This window comes from Trachurus japonicus, chromosome 5 (assembly GCF_045865225.1).
Source record: "Trachurus japonicus isolate A0001 chromosome 5, Traja_1.0".
Lineage (NCBI taxonomy): Eukaryota > Metazoa > Chordata > Actinopteri > Carangiformes > Carangidae > Trachurus > Trachurus japonicus.
In genome coordinates this window covers 29,052,987-29,076,005 of record NC_140911.1, presented here as the reverse complement: position 1 = coordinate 29,076,005, position 23,019 = coordinate 29,052,987, and the positions used below count along the sequence as shown (strand labels likewise).

The window sequence follows — 23,019 nt, the reverse complement described above, 5'->3', positions numbered from 1 at the left end:
TTAGACAGGCTCATAGAGAAAATGATGGATGCAGGTCTGTGGATGAGGAGCTGCTCTAACTGGACAGCTATACACTGCTGAGGAAATTAAAAGGAGCGCTTTGAAAACACATCGGATCTCAATGGGGGAAAAAAAAAAATCACGTTGGATATCTTTCCTGATATGGACTGGGTAATGTGTTACGAATGGATTCAAAATATCAAAATGATCAACCTACATTCTCCTATCAGGGTCCCTATTTGAAATTTAAAAATTCCATACTTTTTCCAGAGCCTCATTTCCAGACTTCTCAGTATAAAGAAATTCAAATAATTTGTGGCAATAGTGTATCATGTAAATAAATCATGCAATAAATTATTTGTTTTCAATATTCTGAATTTATATGCCATTATGTCACCAAATAATTTCCAGGAGATTGTAGCTAAATAATGAACCCAAATAACGTCAGATAAGACCAAACCCAGATAAGTATTAAGATAAATACATTTCCATACAATAGTTTCCATTTTCCATATTTTTGCAGACCTGGAAATGTATACAATCAAATTCCATACTTTTATTTCCATACTTGCATAGGAACCCTGTCTTATTCAACTGCCTGTCTCCTGGAATCTCCCCCCTGTGCTGGGAGATGCAGCAAACCTTCTGGTAATGGCAGTTATTGATGTGCTGTCCTGGAGGAGCTGGACTACCTGTGCAACCCCTTTAGGGTCCGGGTACCGCACCATGCTACCAGTAATGACACTGACCCTGGCCAGATGCAAAACTAGTGAAAAATCAGTCAGAAAAGATGAGGAGGGGAAAAAATGTCAATGGCTTCCACCTGTAAAACTCCTGTTCAGGGGGTCTTCTCACTGTTGCCCCACTAGTGAGGTCTACTGTGGTTGAGTTCATTAACACCAAAGCAGCTGAAACTGATTAACACCCCCCTCTGCTACTTCACTGACCAGATCAATATTCCAGAAGGTGAATTGACTAGATGCTATACTTTGATTAAAAAGTGTTCCTTTAATTTATTTTTGAGCAGTGTATTACTACATTCACCAAACCAGAAAAAATCTAAATCAAAACCTTGACCGTGACAACCTTCCTAACAGAACAGGGCATTAGAAATATTATACACTGCTAATGCTCAAAAATTTTTATTGTCGATTCTCTATGTCTACAGAAGAATTGAAAAGTTGTTTCCCTCTCACTTAAAAACCATATTACAGATATAAATTAAATGCTCTAGAAAATTAAATATCAATTTACCTATGTTCATCAGTGGCAGTAGTGCGAAATATAGTGCATAGGGTAGCAAATGTTAAGTCTAGGGGCAGAGGAACACCTTTGAGAGTGAGCTCATGTGGGTGTTGGTGTGGACTTTGATCCTTTCCTATACTGTGATCCTCCCAGTGTTAAACTGACCACACCTTCATTTCCAGTGCTTTCCTGTATCTGAATCACTTGTTTTGTCTTGCTGTTCTGGTGAGTTTTAAGTTTTAGGTTGTTATCAGTGGAGGAACTATCACAAACTTTAGACATAACTGTATTTGTATAGAAGCGTGGAGGCTGGATGTGTTGAACCATTTCTTTTTGTCAACCTGGCTGATTGCTAGTGTGAGTGAACTTGGTAAAATAGGGCGCCCATTTAGTACAATGGCACTTTTATATGTAATGAACGCTCTTGATATTTTCAATAACTGCAAACATGTGGTGGATTTTTTTTTCCCTTTTAAAGGCTCTTTCTTGTAGGGTAGGGGCTAAGGGCACCAAAGACCAAGGATGTCTACAATTACCCAAAATTTGAACTGAGGCACATTTACTCAATTTGTACTGCCACTTCATACTTCTTCGCATTGATTAAAAGATAAAAAATTGTAGAACAGATTTAGTTAAAAAAATAAATAAATAAAAACTTAATATAAAATCTGACCATGGCCATAACATTATTGATTCTCGAGGAGATTTACTAAGTACATTATCTCTGTGAAGTAGTTGAATAACTTGTACCAGCTTACTTACAGTATAAGCTATAAGATCAGAGTGCTTTTTATTGTTTTGGATTCATATGTTAAAGTGATGTGTTTCTGTTATAGTGCTGGCAAAATTAAATTTGCCATCACTTGATCTTTGATCCTGAAGAATTCTGACAGAAAGGTTCAGGTTAAGGTTCAGGTTAGGAAATGTATTCAGACGTGTTTGATGAACTCTATAGTCATCAGGGTTAGGGTCTTTCACAACCTTCACCGACAGTTGCAAAGGTAGAATGTTGTGACCTCATATTTCTCTCAACATGAATTGTTCAGTGTGATAATATAGAACTGATGTAACTACTATACATCTTTGTGAACTGAATTTCGCAACACAAGGTCATGTGTATATGCTTACACAACAGTGTTGGGGGGTCTTCGTCTCTTAACAGAGTGGTCCTCAACCCGTGCATCACAGTTCACCAAAGCTGTAAATAAAATGATCCACCAACAGCAACGTTGACAACGATGCAAGTAAGTTGAACTATGCAAGTTAGGTCACTTTTTCTCTATGGAGCTCACCCTACAGTGTGCAATGACAATAAAGACTGGTTCTGATTCTCAAATTCTGCTGATAACAATCTTGATATCATGATCTAACCACATGTTCACAACGCTCAGTTCAACATTGCAGCTGCAGCAGGTTTGTCACCGGAATGTTTCTGGTTTCCAACTACAGTATTATTCAAGGAATATGAGAAAACAGTGCACTTCTTATGGTATATGAAGAGAGTTGGTGAACATCATTGTAGACATAGAGGGTTATTATTTATTGGTAAGTAAATGTGTGTGTCGCTTTTATGTGCAAGATTTAAGGTGTTAATATGTATTCCGTGTTTTTAACTGAAATAGATGTTTCTCCATTGATTCATCGAAGCTCATTGTTAAAATGTGTCCTGTCACCATAAAGAGCAACTTCATCCAAAACAAACCATATTGGTTCAATTACTGAGCTATTATTGCATGCAGTGTCTCGAGGAAAAAACTTTTTTTTAATATTTAGTTGAAAAAATTGGTTCAAAATGTGGTTGCAATTTCTGATTACAATGCTGTTAATTAGAGATAGCAGCAAGTGCTACAAGTCCATAGAAAATTCATGATCTTTAGTCTTAGTTATGCAGCCGCAACATAATGATACATGTGGAGCATATTGAGCAATCATACAGACCCTTCACATCAACAAACATGTCACGGGCCCATTGTCCTGGAATGAAGTGGAGCGCTTGCCAGGCACGCAACTGAATAACTGAGTTTTTGCATGTTGCACAAGTACTTTGAGAATTTGTTACAGGTGTTCTGTTGGTTGTACAAATGCCAGGTCAACACCACTGCATCAGCAAATGTTGTCACAATTTCTTCTTTGGTGGCATGTGATAAAGTTTCTACAGATACTTGATATTAGTAGGAGCCCCAGCAGGGGTCCACGTGCACCCCCCTTATTTGTTTTTCTAGTCTGGATTTTTTGCATCCTTAGGACCTCTAAAATAAGGATTTGGGTGATCCCCGGAACAAAACCTGTCCAAAATGTGTTTTTTGCAATGTTTTATTACCCCTACGATACCTGTGGGATTGCTGCCAGAAATGCCGGTCAGACTGTCTTTCAAAGAGTGTAGCACGCTCAAATTTTGAGCGAGCCCAAAGATAGAGATATCAATTTATTCGGGACAACCTCAGGTTTCCAGTGTGACCAAGTTTGTCATGCTACCTTGTCAGGAAGTGAGCTAAAAACGTAATGATTTAAAGTCAGATGAAAATGTTGTGAGGGAAAAACAGCCATCTACATGTTTTCAAATGGTCCCTTGACCTGTCACCTAAATGTATGTGAATGGAAATGGGTTATATGGGTACCTACAGGCCTCCCCTATCCAGACATACCTCATTTGTGTGAATCTAATGCAGTTTTGGGGGAGAACCATGCAGTAATTTGCATGCAGTAGCCTACAAATATGTCATTTCCGCCTATATACAAAATGGTGTATTTGACTATTTCTGCACACTGGGGGTTCATAAACAGTCACAGAATTGCATGAATTGGGTATGACTGGATAGCTGAGATGCTTGTGCATCAAATCCGCCTATTCAATTGTGATTTTAGTCCATTAAGTAGTGTATTGGCATAAATGGTGCTTATTGCTTGTCTTGAGCAATAAAGCCGATAAGAACAAGTTGAAGGATTACATGTTAAACAACAACCCCAGGCAAGTGTGGGAAGGCCTAAAACACATATTATCAGGGCAACATGGCTGGGTCTGTAAGGTCATTTTAACAGAGGAGCTAAACCACTTCTTTACCCGCTTTGAGAAACCCAAAGCATTCCAGCCTCCCACACACCGCTGCCCATAGTTTCCTCTGAGCATATCCACGCACACTCTCCCTCAAAGAACATCAGGTTCACAAGTGTGTTTAAGTCAGTGAATCAGAAGAAAGCTGCTGATCCTGACGGAATTCCTGGCAAAGTATTTTAAGTGTGTGCTGATCAGCTGTCTACTGTATTTACAAAAATATTCAATCTCTCACTGACACAAGCCACTGTCCCTCACTGCCTGAAATCAGCCACCATAATCCCTGTTCCCAAATCCACCACCATCAGCGGCCTCATTGACTTCAGACCCATCACCCTAACACCCATGGTCACTAAGTGCTTTGAGAGGCTGGTCCTAAAGCACATCAAGGACTGCTTCCCATCAGTTTGCCTACAAGACAAACAGGTCCACCGAGGCCGCTACCTGGAACATCCTTGGACTTCTGTTACAAATACGAATACAAATTAATTTGTCTGTGATCGACCATTCACAGAAGAGTCTTCTGACAATTTGCAGAAGAGAAGACTCTTTGTAGCTACCTTCAGCCTGATGGCTTTCTTCGTCCTGCAGTGAAGACAGAGGAGCCGTCCACCACCACTGCTTTCCTGGTCCATCAAGGTGTCATGAAGAGGATGATCCAAGTTATTCAGAATGGCCTCCTCCATCTTCAGTGTGCATCTCTCCACCACATCCCCCAGTGAGTCCATCAGGGAAACGTCATTGAGGTCAGTGCCTCAGGATGTTTGGCCTGTATCCTGCAACGACTGCATGGAAAACTTTGCATTGAACTTGAGCAGCAGCCGTTGGTGGGATGTACACAATTGTTATGATTTTGAAACAATCTACTTTCTGAGTCCAATATCTCCGGCTCATCACTCTTGATGGGCAGGGAGTTGACATTTCCCTTGATGATTGACGGCAGAAAGGACCCAGTTCATCAACCACGAAAGCACATCTTCATCTCAGCTGGAATAGGGTGGCATCCTCCACACTTACTCCATTTTCAGGGAAAGTTAGGATGCTTTTAGACTACAGCTCGGCATTCAATACCATCATACTAGACAAGCTGCTGGTCACACTAAACCTCCCTCCTACCACCTGTGCTTGGATTAAGAATTTTCTTTCTAACCATCCACAGTCTGTTGGTGACAAGCTCTTCCATCCTGACTTTTGGAGGCACAAGACTGACCCCCCCCCTCCTGACCTTGCGGAAAGGGTTTCCACCTTTAAGTTTGTAGGGATCCATATCTCAGAGGATCTATCGTGGTCAGCTGACATAACTGTCCTCGTCCAGAAGGCCCAGCAACGTCTCCCCCTCCGAGGATCTTGAGATGGAACAAACTGCAGGAAGACCTTCTCATCTCAATTGAGAGTTTGCTGGTGTATGCCATGCCATCTGTATGGTATGCTGGCTGCACTGTGACTGACAGGAAGAGACTGCAGAGAGTGATACGGTCTGCAGAAGAAGTGATCAGCTGTCCACTTCCCTCCCTAGACTATATTGCTAGCTCCTGCTGCCTCTCCAGAGCTACAGCAATTCTCAGTGATCACTTCCATCCACACCATCACCTGTTCAGCATGCTGCCCTCTGGGAGCAGGTACAGGTCCATCAGGTCCAGGACAAATCATGAACAGTTACTTCCCCTGAACAGTCATTACTCTAAACACACAGTAACTTAACACAATAATATCCTCAAGAGCTCATGTATGAAATGCAATAACTAATGGTATAGGAGGAAGAAAAATTGCAAACATAAACTACTGTAGGAACCAAGGACATGTCCCATACATAATTCCTCTTGCAGAGGAAGCTTGATGTTAGTACAGTATTCCTCTTTATCATCAAAAGTCTCTGCTTCAATGGTCTCATCTTGTTGTTCTTCCTCTTCTTCGCTATCTGCCTCCTGTGTGAATATGTCAACCAGAGATGGAGGCATTATCGGTCCAGCAGTCCAAGGTAGCTGCCCGCTTGTAACCTGCAACTCTATGGTTGTGGGTGGAGAGACAGCACTGTGGTGGATGGCGACAGCATTGTGATGGTGGGAGGTGTCTAAGGTCCACTTCAGACTTAGCTGAGAGGGACTCATCCTCTCTGACCATCTTGTGTATCATCTTCACATGCACTGCATTAACTTTATTTTGGAGTGGCAGGTTACAAACAGGCAGCTACGCCCATCTCTGAGCAGCCTAAATGACCTACATCTGGTAAATAATATTATATTGTTAACTGTGTTTGCTTTTTTATGTATCACAAGAACATGTATATATTACAAAATTATTTTCACCAGGGATGGGAGAAGAATGAAGATGGAGTACTGTGGAGTACTATGGAGTACTGTGGAGTAGTGTGGACTGCTAGACCCATAATGCCTCCATCTCTGGTTGACATACTCACACAGGAGGCAGATAGTGAAGAAGAGGAAGAAGAGCAAGATGAGACCATTGAAGCAAAAAAATTATGATGATGAAGAGAACTACTAAAATCAAGCTTCCTCTATAGGGGACATGTCCCTGGTTCCTACAGTAGTTAATGTTTGCAATATTTCTTGCTCCTATGACCATAAGTTATTGCATTTCATACATAGTTACTAAATGGCTACATTTGGTGAAATTACTGTTTAGCACACGTGAATAAATCCTCCAATGTTCATTTCAAAGAGTGATTGAATTATTGCTCATGATAAGCAATAAGCACCATTTGTGCCAATACACTACTTTATGGACTAAAATCACAATTGAATAGGCGGATTGGATGCACAAGCATCTCAGCTATCCAGTCATACCCAATTCATGCAATTCTGTGACTGTTTATGAACCCCCAGTGTGCAGAAATAGTCAAATACACCATTTTGTATATAGGCGGAAATGACATATTTGTAGGCTACTGCATGCAAATTACTGCATGGTTCTCCCCCAAAACTGCATTAAATTCACACAAATGAGGTATGTCTGGATAGGGGAGGCCTGTAGGTACCCATATAACCCATTTCCATTCACATACATTTAGGTGACAGGTCAAGGGACCATTTGAAAACATGTAGATGGCTGTTTTTCCCTCACAACATTTTCATCTGACTTTAAATCATTAGGTTTTTAGCTCACTTCCCAACAAGGTAGCATGACAAACTTGGTCACACTGGAAACCTGAGGTTGTCCCAAATAAATTGATATCTCTATCTTTGGGCTCGCTCAAAATTTGAGCGTGCTACACTCTTTGAAAGACAGTCTGACCGGCATTTCTGGCAGCAATCCCACAGGTATCGTAGGGGTAATAAAACATTGCAAAAAACACATTTTGGACAGGTTTTGTTCCGGGGATCACCCAAATCCTTATTTTAGAGGTCCTAAGGATGCAAAAAATCCAGACTAGAAAAAAAAATAAGGGGGGTGCACGTGGACCCCTGCTGGGGCTCCTACTATATGACATGAAAGCTTCTGTTTTCAGGAGGATCTCTCTGGTAAATGCCCACATTAAGTGTTGATATTAAGATACATGCTGTATGGCTTGTGTCTTTTCCAAGCTTCGTTGGCTTGCCCTCCAATAAGTGATTTTTCCCCCCACTGTGTATAAGATTGACCAAGGTTTCAAAATGAGGGAGTGTCTGTTAAATTCCTTGCAAACTGGCCTAACATTGTTCAAACTAAGCATCATCACAGAATACCATACTGTAGGTCAAAATGTCCATTTGTCTACGGAAAAGAGCTTTCAGAGACTTGACACAAATTGTCCCTGATGATATGAACGCCTTTCATTCAGAGGTGCTATTCAACAAAACCTTATTGTGTCAAAAGAACTGGTCTGCTCAACACAATACCCCCCAGCTGTTCCATACTTCTGACGACTGTGCAGTAGATAAAATGCATGATCTACTTAAGTGCAGTATGAACTAGAGCAGGGATCCCCATTAGGTGGCCCACGGGCCACATCCGGCCCGCGAGAGCAAAACATCTGGCCCACGACGATTCACTGGCACTGACGCACCTCTTGATAGTATTAAACCAAGTGAACAACAGATAAGGTGTGCACTGCTATACTTTATTTTGATCTCACCCCGCTCTGTACATTGACCTACGCTTGTGTAAAGAGTGTGTGAGGTGAAGACGTACCGCACAATAGAAAAAAAAAGAAAAGAAAAAAAACATATGCACGGTATGTTTTTTTTTTTTTTTCCATCGCGCGGTATGTCTTCACACACCAGCTGATCCGCCGGTCCTCTGAGTGAAGTATCCAAGTAAGTCAGGTAGGCTGATTAATAACATGACCTGTACCAAAAGGTGGCAAAGCGACTGGACTGATGAGTTTTGTTTTATTTTACCGGACCATGCCGATGCTGAGAGAAAGACAAAGTCACACCTAACCCTCTCTCTCTCTGTCTGTCTCTCCTTCCGTTACGTGTGTGTGACTCTTGAGGTGAAGGGTTGTACAGATGCCTGCTCACAGCTGTATTTGTGGACATTTTGCAGATGGGTTTAAAAATCTGCACAAATATGTAGAAAGGTTGCTCATTTCTTACTCTGTGTCTCTAGCTAATAATTTCTTTTTGCCATTGTGAATATTAGAATATATTCCAAACACAACTACTGCTCCCTTCTCGTTGTCTTCCTTTACTGTATGTTACGCCTCTATATGGGTGCTCTGAATTAAAATGCTAGGATGCTTTTATTTTATCTAAACCGCAGGGGTGGCTGTTTTTCAAGAGTACATTTTTCTAGTTTGACCCTTTGAGACTCCCATGCCTAAATTATTACTTCTAGAATGTACTATGCTTTTCTTCAATTTTATCAACAATGATAGCAGCAACATTATCTGTACAAAAATCAACTTTTACTGGCACGATGTGATGGAAGAAAAAAAAAAAACCTGGACATTTTGGCCCTCAGTTTGGCACACTTCACATACTTTAGCCCTCGCCGAAAACTAATTGGGGAACCCTGAACTAGAGTGTCTGCTATAGCACTTTGTTAAAGCAGAAGTAAGTGGTCCGGTCGTTTTCGCTAATGCTGCGTTCCAGGCAGGCTTTTGAAATCGTAAATTACAGCTTCAAGTCACAACTTACGACTTTGTACCGTTTCAGGCAACCCACTCGTGTTTTTCCGACCTGTTTTACCGGTGAAAGTCACTATAACGGCCACTCGTAACTTCCGACCGGTGAACTCGTACCAGATCGAACTGGTACCACTTCACGGTCGGAAAAATACGAGTTTCCTTGAACACACCATAACAGTCCTCGTCGCTACGTCACCACATTCACGGCGTTCCTTGGCTGCACACACAGCCCTGCATGCCGTTCTCTCTCCTCATTGGATAAAAACTGTAGGATACGATAAATGTTTTCTCTTCGGCTCAGAGCAGAGCAGAGGGACTGAGAGACCCGTGTTTCAGTCCAAACACTCTATGTAAGTGATTGCTGTCGGAAGATAGAACTATTTAAGACTTATATTAACACAAATATATCACTTACTTCTGCTTTAAGAAACTCCATATCCTGGAGTTCACTGTCCGAATTCACAAAAGTGAAAACAGGTCTAGTGGACTAAAACTGGTTGACAATAGCAAAGATCTTGGTCTTAATGTTGTTCAGTTGCCTGTTGCACAACCCTAACCCTAACTCTAACCCCCCTAACCCATTGATATCTGGAGATAGTCTGCAGGAGTGATAGCTGTTTGAACCTGCTACTCCTCTTAATCCAAATAAATATTGTGTTTTACCTATAATTCGTGGTATGTCTTCTATCTGAAGAACTTGATACTTGATCATCACAATCTGTTCATTTGATTCCAAAAGTACCATCTAATGACCGGTGACACAAACTGCATTAGGAATATCGGGCTGCTCATTCACGTGGTACAAGTGGTTTGAAGAAAAGCACAACGTCTTCAGAGAAATCAGTAAAGAACTTTAAAAATATCTTTATTTTAGAAGATTACAATTTGGTCTTGATCAGCAGATTAAAGGCCGGCGAGGGACCAAATTAATCTTTTGATCAGGCTTGTAATGTTTCCACAACTTCCTGGGTCAGAAACTAAGATTCACAGCATCAGGTTGGGATGTATCTTTGTCTGTTCTGGTCTTGAAAATGAAAATGAGATGAGCCTTTGTTCTACAGGACTGTCAACATAACTGTTGGAGATAACAATGTTTATCTTCTTGTCAATTCTCAACAGCGTACTACTGATGATCATTTGAATGCATTTAGTATTAAGAAGGACAGAAGTCAGTGATGTGTTTGGATGACCTGGTGCACTACAGACCTGCAGCAATTGTCCCATTCTGTCATTTTCTACATCTCTACATCAAACTGTTCAGGTAGGCTATGTGTGGTGTGCCTGAAATTTGAATACAAAACATTTTTGTGCAACTTGTTGTCCACTATTTCATGTCATTGACAGGTGTGCAGCATCGGTGGTTGTGTTGAGTACGGTGGCCGGAAGGGGACCACACCCTTGGAGTTGTGTTCCACCCGTTAGTGGCTCTCTTTAAAAAAGTGTCTAACACTCAAGAGTGGACACGTACAGACACTTTTCAACACTCTGAGTGTTAATTTAACACTAGCAATGTTGCTGTGTACTAAAGGCTTAAGTAGATGGTGTTCAGCGGGTGGATGGGTGGATGGGGAGGAACAGCTTTACCGAGCAACAAAATGTGGGCAGTTCACAGCAGCTAGCGAAGCAAGAATCAGCTTCATTTGCATAGACTAGTGGGAGGTGTGCATATAGTGATCTGACGACGGATATGTGAACTGTAACAGCATCCTGCATGAACGAATATGAAGGTTCTGTTTATAGCATTGACATTAGTGTAAGGGCCTGTGTGTATATGTTTGGCTTGGGTGATGCTAAAATATTGTGATACCTCCTGCACCCCCGTCTGAGATGATTTTACTCTCGGTCACTTTGTTTGAAATATCTAATAACGTGTTGTTTAACTCAGGGTAATGTCATTGGATTGCAGGATGATTCGGTTGTGAAATTCAATTGTGACTTTCAGGTGTCATTCAGAGTATTGCATTCGGGCAGAAATCTGATTTAGCAGCTTATTTGCGATGTTAATCAGTAAAACTGAAATTATGTATTGTAATTCATGGTGCAAAACAAATCCCACAGTGGTAATAAAGCCCATTATTTGATTGTCTCGGAACAATCAGGGGCAAAACATCATGATTCACCGCAAATTAGACTATGGATGATAGCGGGGCCAGATCTCTGGAGCTCTGATAGAGATGACCTATCTATTCTTATCAGTGCTTCTTTTCATCGTCATCTGTACGTAATGGCTCCTACTTCACCCTCCATCCGTACTGCACCTACCCCCTGTGCAGCTGTATAGTCGGGCAGCTTTGCTTTAAAGTCAAGTGCTTCTTGTACATGGAGGTCTACCGGGAGCAATCCTCCTCTCGATTCATTACCTCCAGGAGACAGAGCTCTTTCTGTTGGGCACCATGACAACATGGCATTGCTCTTTTCCCTGCAGCCTATGTAGGCTGGTGTCGAGCCACATGAGACAAAGTGCATTGCCTTCGCAGCCACCAAGCTAATTTCAGGTTATATGAATCATAGGGTTTAACGTGTCAAACGGAACCAACCAATGTGAGCGGCACAGTGGCATCCTCTCTGAAATTCAGCACATTTTCTTAAATAACTGGGATCATAGCCCTGCAGAGTAATTTATGATTGACAAGTTTATCTTAAAAGCTAGGAATAGTTAATCAGCTTCTTTTTTTTGTTTCCCCTGCTACACATACCGGCCTGAAAAACTAAAAGAAATGTGTGACAAATGTGAAGTAGTGAGGGGATGTATGTAGACGCTAAAGGAGGTGTGTGCTGCGGTAGCATCGAGGGGTTAATTCAAAGCCAAAACAAACAGCCCTGGCAATCAAGAGCGGTGAGTTACCTAATCTTGTTTTGTATCCTCTGAAGTACTAATTAAGTTGGATCAACATAGCAATTGATTGAAAATGACTTCATTCACTTCATTATGTGAGACATGAGTGGAAAGATTGCTAATGATCACAGGCAACCTCAGTGAAGTGGAATAAAACAGTCAGGTTGAGGGGAAATATAATCCACAAGTATCAGACAATGACTGCCTCCTCGGGTGGCTACAATTGCTATTCATGGGGTGGGGGGCTTCCAACCAAACACCCATGACTGCCGGGTGGAACACACACACAGTAGAAGCTCCGACATGAAGCACTGAGGTAGTAAAAAGCTTCCATGGCTTCATGGAGGTAGAACACCATATCATCTGAAGGCTTTGGGTTATTTTTCAAATTTGTCAAACACAAACTTATCTTTTCATACCAAAAACCCAGAGTTCTGACGGTGAACGTGCATCTTTCCATTAAGCAGCTTCATATCAAGTCTGGAATTATGTGTGTGGCATCTTGGGTACTTTCCAAAATCTCATAATGCAGGAAAAATGAAAACCGATGCAGCGTTAATCTGTGTTTTTCCACATCTAATGCTGCCGATGTGTCTTTACTTTGTTTTCCCCCTCTCTTTTTTTCACGCTCATGCTACACACTGTTACGGGGGATCAAGCATAATGCTCCTGCAAATGCACATTAAGGTACTCCAACTGTTGTGCTGTAATTAAACCAGAACAATAAATCAAGAATGCAATCAAAAAGCAAACTACTGACTATATTGGCCTAAACCATAAAAAGTACTGATAAAGGAAGCCGAAGGAAACTAGCAGCGACCGAGTGCAAACCTGCAGAGATATAAAAAGGGGGGAAAATGATGCATAGCCCTGTTCCTGTGGGAGTCTTACGGTGAGTATGATATCATCCCTCTTATGAAAAATGCCATGCACACACACACACACACACACAGCATGCCTTAAATAACTTTTAATCAAATTTCAGGGCGTAGGTTTCCAGGCTACTTACATCCAGGTTCATAACCACCACACACAGGACATGTCATGGAATGATCCGAGCTCTCACTGCACTCTGCACTGTTTACCTCACTGTCAGTGTGGTGGCCCAATCTTTCTTATGCATTTGATAGTGATAGTGAAAAACTTACTTATCTCACATTATGTTCTATGTCTTGTTTCCATTTGATTAAAGCAGACTACAATCTCAACAATAATGGAAAATGTATTGTGCCTTCAGCATACAGTGTTACTCTGGCGGGCAGCCATAGTGTTGTTAATTAATGGGATATACTACATACATACATACATACACACACACACACACATATATATAATGTGTGTGTGTGTGTGTACACACAGTAGAAACAATAACAATACCACACAGACACTGGAGGGAATTGAATAACAGAGTGGTATGTATGTATGTATGTATGTGGTAGATAAAAAAGACACACATATATATATATATATATATATATATATATATATACATACACACACACACACACACACACACACACACACACACACATACATATATACGTATATACACATGTCTTTTTTATCTACCACATACATACATATATATATATATATATATATATATATATATATATATATATATATACACACACACACACATATATTATATTATATTATATTTTATATATATATATATATATATATATATATATACATATATATATATATATTCTTGACTCGATTCTTGGCTCTATACACATACATATATAGTCTTTTTTATCTACCACATACAGTACATACATACATACATACATACCACTCTGTTATTCAATTCCCTCCAGTGTCTGTGTGGTGTTGTTTCACATTGGTCTTTAACAGCATATTGTAGACTTCATACAATATGTCATGTAATCTAAGAGTGTGAAGAAAATAGAGCTAAAGTGTGTCCTGCACCAGTGCCTCCTAGCTTGGGGCTAACCCTACTGTGTGCATTTCCTTTACACTCACTTGCACAGAGCAAATGCCCTTAATAACCATTTAGCTGCTGAGGCACGTTTGTCTGTCCCCCATTCGCAGCCTTAGCCACTAATTACCTTTCCAAAGCAATGGACATTTCTGTGTTCCCTCAATGCCTCCCTTTTTTCCTCAGTAAAAATCAGCCAGCTGCCTTCACTGGTAGGAATTAGTGCTCTGCAAGGCCTGAAATGAATGTCCACAATCAACCCGTGTCAGCCAGTCCTCTTCTTGTTTTTGTCCTCCCTGCCTATATGAAAATGTAACACTGAGATCCTGTTTTTCCTTAATTACCAGCGAATTACAAGAACGCATGTAATTCCACATGCAAACACAACGCAAAGCCAAATATTTTCCCACAACAATTACACAATATAAGTATGAAAACAGCCTGCGACTCGCTCGACTGTTTACAGAGGCACACACATAACCGTCTGTCAAGTGATTAAAACATATGGCCGATAAATGCTGTCGGCCAAAGAAAATGTGCCAAGGCCGACTTAAGCCCGATGTCTTCATTAGAAAGTGAGCGAGAACTTGACCTGAATATTCAGACAGGATCAGGTCCAGCAGGTCCTCAAAGATCTGTGTGGTTCCAGAGCAGTGTGCAGCTGCCCAGTCAAGACATGCAGAAATATAATGAAGCTACGGACTCCTGTGGAGGCTTGCCACCTCAACTGTATTAAAAAACCACCACTACTCACATTAGAAATTAAGGTAACACTTTATTTGACGCCTATATTTCTCTATAACACATTATGACCACACTTATAATGAGTTATAATGCAGTTATAACACCGTATAAGTATAGTTATAACACTCAAAAATTATCACAATGCTTTATAACACACTATAGGGCATTTTATCAGGTATTATAATACGTTATAATTCTTAGTAACTGGCTGACAATGCCCACATCGATAATGCATTATAAATATAGTTATATTTGGCTTATAAACGTGTATAACTATCATTATAAACACTCACAAATGATTATAAGGCTTTATAACAATAAGCATAACACATTATAGAGCATTATAGCTCTAATGTAATACTTGACCTTATAAGCCAATGCCATTATAAAATGCTCTATAATGTGTTATTTATAAGAAGTGTTTATAGTTATACACGTTTATAAGCCAATTATAGTACATAACTATATTTATAATGCATTATCGATGTGGGCATTGTCAGTGAGTTACTAACAATTACAACATATGATAATACCTGACCTTATAAGTCATGATAAAATGCTTTATAGTGTGTTATGATTATTGTTATAAAGCATTATGATCATTTATGAGTGTTTATAACTATACAGTGCTATGACTGCATTATAACTTATAAGTATGGTTATAAGAGATAGGCATCAAATAAAGTGTCACCTATATTCTCTTACATATTATTAATAATGTACTTTTATGGGAAAAAAAGGTGAACCATAGAGAATGACTATGATTTCACACAGCCAGTGCCAAATACTGCTGCTGTCACTGAAGCTATTGGCAACAACCTGAACACATCATGAGAGGAGAGCAGCAATTTCTCAGAAGCTCACAGAGCACTCTATGCTACAGTATGGGTGTTGAACCTATTTAGAGTGATTTTACATGTATACACACAAATAAGGAATATTCATAATATTTCTAAATGCTCAGGACAGGAGTACTTGGCAGTCGGCCATTTTACTTGAACCATCAAACAAAACCTCTCAGCTAAGAGCCAAAACTGTTCCATCTGATCATTCGAGTTGGATATTTAAGGAATATTAAATAAGCAAAACGGTGATTAACGCTCACTGTACGTTGAGGGGTTTCAGTTCCAGAAAGCAGGCCCATGTTTGGAGTGATTAGGATTCCCATAATGGGCTCCACACACCTTGTAGATAGTGGAAAAGGCAATCATAGTCCAAGCAGACGCTCTTTCACAGCCTCTGCTTGACAACTGGGGGGAGACGAAAAACCACTATGAGGAGTGACATGAATGCCAAACAAACTCCAGTCCAGAGTAAGCACAGTTCATTTTTGCTGTTATTTGCACCATTTTCTAGCCTGAAACCGTGGGATTGTGGGCTCACTACGGCAGAGCCCAAGACAAAATATTCCGGCGATGAAAAATAATTTGCAGAGCTCATTGCACTCCAGCAGCAGAGGGACAGAGTTAGTTATTTGCTGGGTGGCGTTATTTTTTTTATTTTATTTTTTTGGACCTTGGAACCTGTAAATATAATTTTCCTTGTGCTCCCTCCCTTCCTGAGCTCTTTCAGTGAGGTGCCCTCGATCAAAGCACATAACCCCTATTTCCCGCCGGAGCTGCTCAATGGCCGACAGAGGGCTGTGTTTGCACTGGGGTGTGAGTGTGTGCGGCTGAATGTGAAGCAGCACTCTGAAAGAACATATGTGCTTATCAGAACTGCTCCCACGGATAATAAATTATATAAATACGGCCCGGTCTGAATACTCCTGACTAGATACATTAAGGAATATCACACTCTTATACAAGAGCCTTTACACACTCCATTTTATTTTTATCAGCAACCTTTACGGTATATAGAAGGACTGGGCGGGGGAGCGCCGAGCTACTTTACTGCACGAGTAATGCATCACAAAGGTTGATAGAAATAAATAAGTACTGCCTATCAAAGGCTTAACTGCTGAGCGAATTATTTTGCTCCTGTATAGCACTACTCATAAATAAGGGAACTTCTGCATGTGTACAGAGTGTTCATAACTGGAAAAACCCAAATAAACCAGTCTTAAATATTTGATACAGCGTGTTGCTGGTGCAGCTTTGACAGTGTTATGTGGCTAAATAAATAACATGATAACTGCTGTACTGTTGCCGTGCCTCATTATCAGAATCAATGTTCATGTCCACGCTGAATCTTTGCTGATTCTGTCTTTCAAACATCTGTCTGAAACTGAGAACTCTGCTCCTGCTTCCACTGAACACGTAGTTTACACATCAATTACCATTCCGACTGTCGAGAAGCACGCCCCGATTTCACCACTCTCGCTATTACACTGCTGCAAACACGCGGCGCTCTGAGAATACTTACAAGTGCACAATTAATCATCCATTAGGGCGTACGGTACGTCTTACTGTGGGCTGCTGTTGTCCGTACATTTTCCAATTTGTTGGGAGGTAGATGTTGAATTAGAGGAGGACGTCAGCCTAAATTCCCCGATGCACTTCCGTTGGTATTAAAAAGCGGGCGTACTATCAATAATGGAGGCAGGAGTTAAAACACACGCATGTACAGCACGGCCTACTGTGCTGCTTAGGCCTGGGACGATAATCAATAAATCAATTAATCGCACGATAAATGAAAATGAACTCGATAGTTTTTCCGGCCTCGATAAATCGCCATGTGCATGCGCACTTACAGTATTTGTTTTCCTGGTCTCTGGCCTCCAACCAGGCTGGATGACAAGAGGCTTCACCCTGTGCATCGGTCTCAGCACCTGGGCCGTTTGTTTTGCAGAATGAAAGGAGTGAACCCTCTTTTCAGTCATCCAGGATCTTTGTTTCCCAGAATGCATTTTGCAGCAACCGGCAGCGCTAGCTGTAAAGCTAAGCAGCTAAAAGCTATTTTACTGTAATTCTTGCTGCCGCGCTGTTAACACGTCACTTTTTAAAGTTTTAATATTTTTTCATGTGAGAAAGTCACAGTTTAGATCCCCAGTCTGTGGTCAGTTTATCCACATATCGCCTGTTAGGAGATTTCCTCGACGTTTTTGGAGCTAATGTGGTAGCAGCAAGCAGGAGGAGCGGGGCTTCCCACAGTCTGCAGCCGTCTGCAGCAGCTCACTGGCCGGTCAACCTCCGTCATTGGGGGAGAAAACGACTAAGAAAACTTATCAGCAGGTTTTTAGAGGTTTACCGCCGGCTGGTTTAATACTTTTTAGGAGATAAATGCTGGTCTCATTGATGAAATCTTACATCTGTGGAAGTCACATTAGTTTGTTTGAATGAAAAGTGGAGCTTCAGCTGTGTAACGTTATTGGACAGAACAGCTGCACTGTTTATTATTTTTTGTTTATTTTATTTATTTAGTATAGTAGCTATATAAGTTCTCATTCATTCCAAAGTCATTCCAATTACAATGGTTAAAAAAGATACTCATGAGAAATAAAATTTTAATCTTATTTAAAAGGGTCTACTTGCATTATTATGAAATATTATTATTATATTAGTGGTTAATTTGTTCTCATAAAAATGTGTCAATAATATCGTTTATCGTCAATAATTTGTGGGACAATATATCGTCCAGCAAAATGTATTATCGTCCCAGGCCTAGTGCTGCTGATACTCAACTTTAAGACAAATGAAAGTAGGTCTGCTGAATGCTCCAGCTTCCTGCACAATATGGCATACTTCAGTTCACAAGCTTCTTTCATGCTGTGTTAACGTTTGTAAGATTTTATTGAATTGTACGCAGAGAATCCCAGGTATATTGAGATCCATGCACTTTTTTCACTCTTAACTATGTTGAAGCTTTTTTTTTAATCATTTAAATGTATTTTTCCCATGTTAATATAAATAACTCATCATGTGATGCAAGCCCTCATACTGTACATAAAGACCTTAGATATAGAGATGCATCTTTCCAAACTGTTGAATCTCAACGATGATCAAAGCAGATTGGACGCTGAGCTAAATTTACACCAAAAGTCACACCACAGGGTCACAATTGGGGCTGAATGTGATATATGGTGATATGACAAAATGCGATTTTGTAATCGCAGAGGCTCCGATAATGCTCTAGTTATGTGTCATGCAAGGGAGAGTGGTGCTGATGGTGAAAAGAGGGAATACCGCCACACTGTTACGTGTTGTAGGCTATACTGGCCTCAACGCAGCACTACACAAACTTTAATGTGAGAGGAGCAGTGCGTAGGGCTGGGACGATACTTTTCTCCCGATTCGATTCTTCTATGATTTTTTGGATGGCGATTCGATTTAAATTGCAATTCTACGATATTGCAGATTTTCTCGATTTTTAGTCTGCATTTTTAACATTTATCTGCACACAAATACTATAGGAGCCTATAAATTAACATACTCCATTATAAAGTGAACTTAAACCCTTTTCAAAACCTGGACTCTCTTTATGTAAAAAAGGCTAACAAATGCACATTGCACAATATTAAAAAAAAAAAAAAATGTTTTTTTCAACAACAAAAAATTGATTTTTGAAAAAAAAAAAATCGATTAAAATTGGCAAAAAAGATACCACGATATTTATGTGAATCGATTTTTTCTCCGACCCTTTGTTGGCTGTGGAACTATTTATTTATTTATTTAAACTTTTATTTTAACTCTTTAACCCTTTTTTTTTTTTTTTTAAAGATGGCCTTGGTGCTGTTGCTGCCTCAATGGCCAACACAACCCATTTCAGTACTTAATAAAACACCACAAAGCTGTGTGAAATGTTGACAACCAGCGAGTCTAACAAGTCAAAAAGCCACCAACACAAGAGTTTGAAAGAAAAACATTGCCTCATTGTCTCATCGTGATATTTCTGTTTTCCTTATTTCCAGAAAGGGCTTTGAATACTTCCTGAACACACTGAACAAGCAAACTGATCCTTTTTAATATCTTGTTGTAATTCTGATCAAACTCATATTTACATACATTTTAATCACATCAACTCGTTGTTTGATGGTTACGACATAATGTGCACTTCTACTCACGTCTTCTTTTGTGCATTAGTACAATTAATTACAGTCACTTAGAGCAATAAAAACATAGAATTCAGTTCAGTGAATACTGTGTTGTATTTTCCAGCACCCAGGTGTTAAAGGAAAAATGAGAGAGGAAAGAAAATGAGGGGAAACGATGGTCGAGGTAGAGCAGAGGTGAGAAAGTCAAGTAAATGCATTTCCCCACCTGCTGAGGGCTTTGGTCAGCGCACAAATGAGAGCTCACCTGAATAAGACCAGTAACGGTCTTCAGCTGCCCTCCTCTCCCTCATTACGCCCGTGCTCCCATGATGCCCGTCTCCGGGGTAGTTAGGCTGCTCACCCGCTGCAACTGTGGTAGGAAGAGAGAGAGAGAGGTCAGGAAAACCACAGGGGAAGAAAAGTTTCAGAAATACAGTGACCGCTTATTCAACAATCTATTAAAAATGCATGAGAAGATGGATGAGGCTCATGTCAAAGGTGAGAGACTTATAAAGTGGTGTGGAGGAAAAAAAAAAATCAACCCTTTAAATTTCATCTAATGAATATAAGAAAGTCCAGGGCCCTGAACACATCTTAGTGAAATGTGAAGGTGTGCAAGTGGGGCTGATGGAAGGGTGTGTAATGTGTTTGACTTTGACGGTGGAGAGAGGGATTCATGCTCTGCTCTATTGAACTTTTTATGAACTTTCAGCTGAATCCTCATATGATAACTCAGGGCCGAGGGCATTTTGTTTGGCAATATTGTATCAATACACATGCAGGCGCCAAGAATTGATCTTTCATTATGTAAATTGAAAATAAAAAATTAAAGTTTTTAGTAGTAGAATACTACAGTACTTTTTATGACTGTGTTGGTCATGAGTAGGGCTGGCTTTAAAAAACTGATTTATATGGATTTTCATTTGAGTGATGCCATTCCCTGTTTCCTCTTAGTCTCACGAGATTTGCACGATGGTGCAAGATTGGCAGGACGAGATCACACATGTTGTTGTGTCCACTCACTTCTGAAATGGACATATTGAATGCAGTACTTGAATTATCACTTTACTTCTGGAGTGGGTCATGGTAAATGATGTGCATTAATGTAACTGCTTTTGGGTCATTTTCTAGTGTGCACCAGGTTCCATCTTTGTACAATTTGCAGCATTAGTTCTGTGAAAATCTCTTTCATAACCAAGAAAAATTGGTGTTATTAGAACTGAAATATCTCTAAATGAATCAATGTCGAATTGGATCAAACTGAATCAGGACCTTGCGAAGTATAAAAATGATTTAAGTGAGAAGAACAAACTTTATTATATAAAACAGCTGCTGATGAAGTTCATTTGCAGTTGTAAAAAGATAATAACCAATAATGTATCACAATATGTTACAGCTATATTCAGGATTGCACAAAATGTTTATCACCACAATAATATTGTATCATGGCTCAAGTATCGTGATAATCTTCTATCAAGTTGTCTGTGATGATCTGAGCACCCAACGACACAATTATTGAATTTTGATGTAATGCTGTTTTGATTAATTGAGAGAAATAGATTTTTTTAGGTCTTTTTATTTAACCAGGTAAGTCAATTGAGAACCAGTTCTCATTTACAATGATGATGATAGCTCACAGGCAACAAAGACGACATAAAACATACATGGATACATTTATAGAAAGGAATCAAATAAACTTAAATTATGCATACAAACATACATAGACGCACACACAGAGTAGGAATAATACTCATATTGCAGTACTGATTTACACCCCGTCACCTTGGCTGTCATCTCAGGCCTTCCTCACACACAGAGGAGCAGGTCTGAGCTGGAAGCGCCTCAGCGAGAAAACGACACTGCATTTAGGTCTGTCAATCGAAACCCCTTTCTGAGAACACTTCTCTGTTTTGTTGATGGGTTATAAATACAACACTTACATAAATACAAGCTTAAATTACACTTCATATCTAACTCCGCACTGAATATATTCAGAAAAAGTGCCTCAAATCTGCCTCCAAATTGCAGCGGTTGCAGCTACTCATGTAGCCAGGACGATAACCCCCAAAGGTCACAGAGACTGAAATATACTGAGGATAACAAGGATAACTTTTTACTGAGGAGCCTCTGATCCCTCTAGCTATTGTGACAAATGATGGTTTCCTCTAGCAGTCAGTCTGAACCAGTGAAAACAGAAGCTGCAGCGATGGTGGTGACTGAGTCTGTACCGAAACCAACAGTCCAGGTGCAGCCGATGGCACAAAGCCTTAATGGGTATTAATCATGGGATCTGCTGAAAACAAGAGGAGCATCTCTTACAGCTTCCTGCTCTTTTATTGCTGGAATCAATCAAATCCTCTGCAGCAGCAGCAGCAGCTTTTCTGGGACAGAAACTAAATGGACTGGATGATCAATATGTTTGTGATATATGTATGGATGAAATGATACCATCACAAGTTCCCTGATGAACTATGTGGAAACTTGATGGAGTAAAATGCAAACAGCCTGTGTTAGCAGGAGTGAAGAAGACCGGGCTGGTGTGTCTTGGGTGCAAATGTTTCCTTTAAAAAAGGGATACTTCACCCAAAATCGATAATTCACCAATTTCCTACTCACCGTCATGCCAATTCAGGGTTGAGAGACGGTTTACCAAGAAGACGAACAAACAGAAGAACTCCCTATAGCCTGCCCTACCTGGCCATTTATAGAAGCAGAGACGGAAAGAAGAACTCCGTAGTTCCTCCAGAGACTTCGGAAGTGGATGGCAAATCTCGTGCATGCGTACAACATCAACAGAGCCACTGGGAGCTGCTACTACAACAAGGCTAAAGACAGAGAGCAAATTCATTTTTTCCGAACAACTTTTTGGTGTCGCGGGTTCAGGACACTTGGGTCAGTATGGACGAGCAGTATGAAGGTATTTGGATGTTTCATAGTGTGTGTTTTGGACGATTCAAGTGAGCTCCATCCATCGCCATTATGTTAAAATCCGTTGCCAGCCGGACCCCCCTGGAACTCCAAAAGCGTTTTGATAACTCTAAAAGTTCTCCAAACCCTTCCTTGGTTTGACGGTGCGTAGAAAATAGGTGAATTATCGATTTTGTGTGAAGTATCCCTTTAAAGGGATAGTTCAACATTTTGGAAAATTGGCCCATTG

General features: G+C 40.2%; 1 protein-coding gene across 1 annotated transcript in view; it reads right to left on the bottom strand.

Annotated features, from left to right (window-relative positions):
- ca16b (carbonic anhydrase XVI b) overlaps positions 1-23,019 on the bottom strand; it is a 178,367-nt gene that overhangs the window by 106,420 nt on the left and 48,928 nt on the right. Inside the window, exon 2 of the mRNA XM_085777215.1 lies at positions 20,128-20,232. Within this exon, the coding sequence (XP_085633341.1) occupies positions 20,128-20,232 (105 nt within the window). The remainder of the gene's footprint in view (positions 1-20,127; positions 20,233-23,019) is intronic.